A 7,199-nucleotide genomic window follows, 5' to 3' on the forward strand; every position below is an offset into this window, starting at 1 on the left:
ATGCTGGAACCGGTTAAGGATTTTCAGCAGGTGGTTGCCTTGATGAGGTATTTGTATGAGCAGAAGTTTGTTAATTCGGATTTGTATTATGTGAATGCCTCCAATGGTTTTAATGAGGTGTTTAGCTATGATGCTTATCCGCAATTTGAGGTCATAAATAAAACCCATTTGGTGGGAGATGTGCGTAAATTCTATTACAAGATAATCGACAAAACCGATTTGAAAGGTTATCGTTTTGCAACACCCCTAATGCAGGATCCTCCCAAAGTTATACGTTATAGGAATAAAGAAGGCTTGAAACGAGTACAGGGTGTTACATTTAACATTATGAAAATGTCGTTGGCCTATTTAAATGGCACCTTAACAGAAACCCAATCGCTGCTTAACTCTTCCTCAATAGTGGACATGAAATATGTTTTGCAGGAGGTGCGTGAGAAAAGGGTGGAGCTGGCGGCCCATGCCTATGCCTTGTTCCATAACGATGACCGAGTGCAGAAAAGCTATCCCTTGCTGGTGGTCAATTGGTGTATAATGGTGCCCATTTTTAATAAGGAATTCACCATGTTCTATCCCCTGATGCCGTTTCATTGGAAAGTCTGGCTGATTTTTATAATGGCTTTTGGTTTCATTAATATCGTGAGTTTTGAGTTTCTAAAACTGCATCACATAGACAACACCAACTTTATTTTAATCAACTTTTGTAAATTCATTAACACCGCTCCTCCCCGGCCAACTCAAAATCCCACCAAGCTGTGGTTTGATATGCTACTAAATGGTTTCATCTTTATCCAGAGTTTCTTTTTGAGTGCCTTTTATACCTCCACCCTGGGCAGTTTCCTAACGGTCACCCTTATACGCAAACAAATCAATTCTATGTCAGAGTTGCTGGCCGCCCAATTACCCATTATGATCATAGACTATGAGCTGGAATTTTTGCTAGAAGCCCAATTCAATTTACCTTTAAAATTTCTGCAATTGATAAGGCCCGTCAACTCCTCTACATTCTATCAACATCAACTGACTTTGAACACCTCATATGGCTACTTTACCACCTACGACACCTGGCACTTCCTGAATCTGCAGCAGCAACATTTAAGGCCTCCCTTATTTCGCTATTCGGATATATGTTTTGGTGATTATCATTTGGCTTTTCCCATGATTACCGAGTCTCCCATTTGGCGTGATATGGAGTATTTAATGTTTCGCATTCATTCGTCGGGTTTGTATTTTTACCATGAAAAGAAATCATTCGAGTATGCGGTGCGTGCTGGCTTGGTGCGTTATCGCAATAAGAAATCCAATTTTCAGACAGTGGGCTTTATACATTTGAGATTGGTATTGGGTTTCTTGATATTCGGTTTGTTGCTGGCATTTTTGAGATTTCTATATGAGTTGTGGCAAAAGCGGAAAGAAAAGAGGAGTGATGAGCATCAGCATAATCTTAAAAATATTGAATATTGCTATCTAAGAAAACTTTTGAATATTCCTTTGATGTTTTTAAATTTGTTTACTAATAAAAAGTAAAAGATCTCAAGCTGTATTCTAGCTTCCAATAAAATTATCAATACAAATAATAAAATTTGTGTGCAAATTGTTATTAAAGAACAGAACTAGAACAGAACTAGAACAGAACTAGAACAGAACTAGAACAGAACTAGAACAGAACTAGAACAGAACTAGAACAGAACTAGAACAGAACTAGAACAGAACTAGAACAGAACTAGAACAGAACTAGAACAGAACTAGAACAGAACTAGAACAGAACTAGAACAGAACTAGAACAGAACTAGAACAGAACTAGAACAGAACTAGAACAGAACTAGAACAGAACTAGAACAGAACTAGAACAGAACTAGAACAGAACTAGAACAGAACTAGAACAGAACTAGAACAGAACTAGAACAGAACTAGAACAGAACTAGAACAGAACTAGAACAGAACTAGAACAGAACTAGAACAGAACTAGAACAGAACTAGAACAGAACTAGAACAGAACTAGAACAGAACTAGAACAGAACTAGAACAGAACTAGAACAGAACTAGAACAGAACTAGAACAGAACTAGAACAGAACTAGAACAGAACTAGAACAGAACTAGAACAGAACTAGAACAGAACTAGAACAGAACTAGAACAGAACTAGAACAGAACTAGAACAGAACTAGAACAGAACTAGAACAGAACTAGAACAGAACTAGAACAGAACTAGAACAGAACTAGAACAGAACTAGAACAGAACTAGAACAGAACTAGAACAGAACTAGAACAGAACTAGAACAGAACTAGAACAGAACTAGAACAGAACTAGAACAGAACTAGAACAGAACTAGAACAGAACTAGAACAGAACTAGAACAGAACTAGAACAGAACTAGAACAGAACTAGAACAGAACTAGAACAGAACTAGAACAGAACTAGAACAGAACTAGAACAGAACTAGAACAGAACTAGAACAGAACTAGAACAGAACTAGAACAGAACTAGAACTAGAACATAACTAGAACAGAACTAGAACAGAACTAGAACAGAACTAGAACAGAACTAGAACAGAACTAGAACAGAACTAGAACAGAACTAGAACAGAACTAGAACAGAACTAGAACAGAACTAGAACAGAACTAGAACAGAACTAGAACAGAACTAGAACAGAACTAGAACAGAACTAGAACAGAACTAGAACAGAACTAGAACAGAACTAGAACAGAACTAGAACAGAACTAGAACAGAACTAGAACAGAACTAGAACAGAACTAGAACAGAACTAGAACAGAACTAGAACAGAACTAGAACAGAACTAGAACAGAACTAGAACAGAACTAGAACAGAACTAGAACAGAACTAGAACAGAACTAGAACAGAACTAGAACAGAACTAGAACAGAACTAGAACAGAACTAGAACAGAACTAGAACAGAACTAGAACAGAACTAGAACAGAACTAGAACAGAACTAGAACAGAACTAGAACAGAACTAGAACAGAACTAGAACAGAACTAGAACAGAACTAGAACAGAACTAGAACAGAACTAGAACAGAACTAGAACAGAACTAGAACAGAACTAGAACAGAACTAGAACAGAACTAGAACAGAACTAGAACAGAACTAGAACAGAACTAGAACAGAACTAGAACAGAACTAGAACAGAACTAGAACAGAACTAGAACAGAACTAGAACAGAACTAGAACAGAACTAGAACAGAACTAGAACAGAACTAGAACAGAACTAGAACAGAACTAGAACAGAACTAGAACAGAACTAGAACAGAACTAGAACAGAACTAGAACAGAACTAGAACAGAACTAGAACAGAACTAGAACAGAACTAGAACAGAACTAGAACTAGAACAGAACTAGACGTCCAAGAAAGACGGATTTATTAGACATTCGTCAGCATTTTCTTTCCCAAGGATAAGATCATGTCCCGGGACCCAATCGAAAAATATACTCAATGTAAAATATAAAATCGATATTTTCCACAGGGCAAGCAAAAGGCAACATTTATTGCCTTTTGACTTTTTTGAGTTTTTAATATAAATTTTAAATTAAAAAAAATGCTTTATTGATATATGAAATACTACACTTTATTAAGATCCTTTCGATACAACACAAATTGAAAAGTTTCTCATTTGAATCAATCAGTTACTTCCTCAACTTCCACTTGCCCCACATAACTTCCACTAAAAACGCCACCGCAGCCACTAACATGCCACCCAAATACACATAGAAAATATACATCAAATGCACCACAGTCAAGGGGACCGGATGCTCCAGATTTTCCATCATCGAGGCATGTACTCCATTGGCTTTTTGTATTTGCCAAAATACCATATCGCTCCATTTAACCTCCAGGCCAGTGGTTTGCATGCGCAATATGAATTTCTTCAGAGAATGATAAAAGGGTGAATTAAATTGCAAAGGCAAAGTCATGTACACATTGGGTATGCACAGTTCGGGTACGATTTTAAAACGTGGCTTCCACAAATTCATTTGCAGACGTTGCATTACCTGCCACTCCTCTTTGAAGACAGTGTAGGCATAGTTTGTATCCAATTTATTGAGATGATGAGAAACTGTTTCGGGATCGGTTATCAACAAACGATGGCTAAAGTTATCGGGTATTAAATCCAAATAATTGTAGGTGTCATAGACATAATCCACCATCATTATATTAATATTTGCTTTTCTTAAATCCTCCAAAGATTCAATTTGTTTGGGATATAGAGTGCTGCTGAGAAAGGATGTTAAGGCGGCCATATGTGTCTGACAATAGATCATGCCCGTTAGTAAAAGCAGCAGATGTACAAATATTTTCCTTCTGCAGGAAATATTATTCCTGGTAATGGTTTTATACCGACCCATATTATCCAAAGGCATGCTGAGCAGACCCTTTAAAGTGGTAGAGAAGGCCAGCCAAGGCCTTGTCTGGCCATAACAATCATGATTAATAAACATATAAGCCAGTTGATAGACCACAACTAACACCAGCAGCATGCTCCACATTTCAGCACTTAGAGTTAGGGGTAAATAAAGAGCTGGGAATATTTCCGGATTTACCGGCACCACCACACAGCTATTGGTGTTGGTTATCGGATAACTGGCGAAGAAATTTGTGGGCCTTAAGGCGGTCAAGGGATGTATGGAAATGTCTATGTTGCGGTTATTTAGCAGTTCATAAATGTAGTCCATGGCTGCCATTGAAGTCTTCGTACTCAAGTTCCCTAAAGGTGGCATTTAGGTATTTAACATATTGCATATAGACGTGGCCAGTTATGCCCGTGACTGTAGCAGAGCCCGTAAAAGGATCCAAGGACTGAAATCAAAGAAGTGTTAAGCAAAATTCTTTTTTATACCCTTCACCTTCGTGAGAAGGATATATATACCCTATAAAGTATATATATTCTGGATCCTTATAGATAGCGGAGTCGATTAAGCCATGTCCGTCCGTCTGTCTGTTGAAATCAATTTTCTGAAGGCCCCAGATATCTTCGGGATCCAAATCTTCAATAATTCTGTCAGACATGCTTTTGAGAAGTTTTCTATTTAAAATCAGCAAAATCCGTCCATAAATAACGGAGATATGAGCAAAAAACCGGGACAACCTCGATTTTTGATCTATATCTGGATTACTAAGTCATTAATATAGACAATATGGATATCTAATGATAGATATTTCAAAGTCCATTGCAACGATATAGATAAGGCTATAGTAAGTTGGACCTACAATGGATCAAAATCGGGAAAAATATTTTTTGACCCAAATTTTTTTTTTCTTCAAAAAATGTTTTTGTCATAAATTTTTTTTCCAAAAAAAAATTAAATTTTTTTTTTTAATTTTAAATTTATATTAAAAACTCAATGTCAAAAGGCAATAAATGTTGTCTTTTGCTTGCCTTTGGAAAATATCGATTTTATATTTTACATTGAGTATATTTTTCGATTGGGTCCCGGGACATAATCTTATCTTTGGGAAAGAAAATGCTGACGAATGTCTAATATATCCGTCTTTCTTGGACGTCTAGTTCTGTTCTAGTTCTGTTCTAGTTCTGTTCTAGTTCTGTTCTAGTTCTGTTCTGTTCTAGTTCTGTTCTGTTCTAGTTCTGTTCTAGTTCTGTTCTAGTTCTGTTCTAGTTCTGTTCTAGTTCTGTTCTAGTTCTGTTCTAGTTCTGTTCTAGTTCTGTTCTAGTTCTGTTCTAGTTCTGTTCTAGTTCTGTTCTAGTTCTGTTCTAGTTCTGTTCTAGTTCTGTTCTGTTCTAGTTCTGTTCTAGTTCTGTTCTAGTTCTGTTCTAGTTCTGTTCTGTTCTAGTTCTGTTCTGTTCTAGTTCTGTTCTAGTTCTGTTCTAGTTCTGTTCTAGTTCTGTTCTGTTCTAGTTCTGTTCTAGTTCTGTTCTAGTTCTGTTCTAGTTCTGTTCTAGTTCTGTTCTAGTTCTGTTCTAGTTCTGTTCTAGTTCTGTTCTAGTTCTGTTCTAGTTCTGTTCTGTTCTAGTTCTGTTCTAGTTCTGTTCTAGTTCTGTTCTGTTCTAGTTCTGTTCTAGTTCTGTTCTAGTTCTGTTCTAGTTCTGTTCTAGTTCTGTTCTAGTTCTGTTCTAGTTCTGTTCTAGTTCTGTTCTAGTTCTGTTCTAGTTCTGTTCTAGTTCTGTTCTAGTTCTGTTCTAGTTCTGTTCTAGTTCTGTTCTAGTTCTGTTCTAGTTCTGTTCTAGTTCTGTTCTAGTTCTAGTTCTGTTCTAGTTCTGTTCTAGTTCTGTTCTAGTTCTGTTCTAGTTCTGTTCTAGTTCTGTTCTAGTTCTGTTCTAGTTCTGTTCTAGTTCTGTTCTAGTTCTGTTCTAGTTCTGTTCTAGTTCTGTTCTAGTTCTGTTCTAGTTCTGTTCTAGTTCTGTTCTAGTTCTGTTCTAGTTCTGTTCTAGTTCTGTTCTAGTTCTGTTCTAGTTCTGTTCTAGTTCTGTTCTAGTTCTGTTCTGTTCTAGTTCTGTTCTGTTCTAGTTCTGTTCTAGTTCTGTTCTAGTTCTGTTCTAGTTCTGTTCTAGTTCTGTTCTAGTTCTGTTCTAGTTCTGTTCTAGTTCTGTTCTAGTTCTGTTCTAGTTCTGTTCTAGTTCTGTTCTAGTTCTGTTCTAGTTCTGTTCTAGTTCTGTTCTAGTTCTGTTCTAGTTCTGTTCTAGTTCTGTTCTAGTTCTGTTCTAGTGCTGTTCTAGTTCTGTTCTAGTTCTGTTCTAGTTCTGTTCTGTTCTAGTTCTGTTCTAGTTCTGTTCTAGTTCTGTTCTAGTTCTGTTCTAGTTCTGTTCTAGTTCTGTTCTAGTTCTGTTCTAGTTCTGTTCTAGTTCTGTTCTAGTTCTGTTCTAGTTCTGTTCTAGTTCTAGTTCTAGTTCTGTTCTAGTTCTGTTCTAGTTCTGTTCTAGTTCTGTTCTAGTTCTGTTCTAGTTCTGTTCTAGTTCTGTTCTAGTTCTGTTCTAGTTCTGTTCTAGTTCTGTTCTAGTTCTGTTCTAGTTCTGTTCTAGTTCTGTTCTAGTTCTGTTCTAGTTCTGTTCTAGTTCTGTTCTAGTTCTGTTCTAGTTCTGTTCTAGTTCTGTTCTAGTTCTGTTCTAGTTCTGTTCTAGTTCTGTTCTAGTTCTGTTCTAGTTCTGTTCTAGTTCTGTTCTAGTTCTGTTCTAGTTCTGTTCTAGTTCTGTTCTAGTTCTGTTCTAGTTCTGTTCTAGTTCTGTTCTAGTT

General features: G+C 36.7%; 1 protein-coding gene across 1 annotated transcript; it reads left to right on the plus strand.

The window, feature by feature from the left end:
- LOC135960008 (uncharacterized) lies at positions 1-1,524 on the plus strand. The gene has a single exon (XM_065511181.1). It carries the CDS (start codon positions 1-3, stop codon positions 1,522-1,524), a length of 1,524 nt encoding a protein of 507 aa, XP_065367253.1.
- The last annotated feature ends 5,675 nt before the right edge of the window (positions 1,525-7,199 follow it).

Source organism: Calliphora vicina, chromosome 5, assembly GCF_958450345.1.
Source record: "Calliphora vicina chromosome 5, idCalVici1.1, whole genome shotgun sequence".
NCBI classification, from domain to species: domain Eukaryota; kingdom Metazoa; phylum Arthropoda; class Insecta; order Diptera; family Calliphoridae; genus Calliphora; species Calliphora vicina.

Bases quoted from the DNA above. Each gene is read 5' to 3' on its own strand.
- LOC135960008 (XM_065511181.1), top strand. From the start codon at position 1: ATGCTGGAACCGGTTAAGGATTTTCAGCAGGTGGTTGCCTTGATGAGG.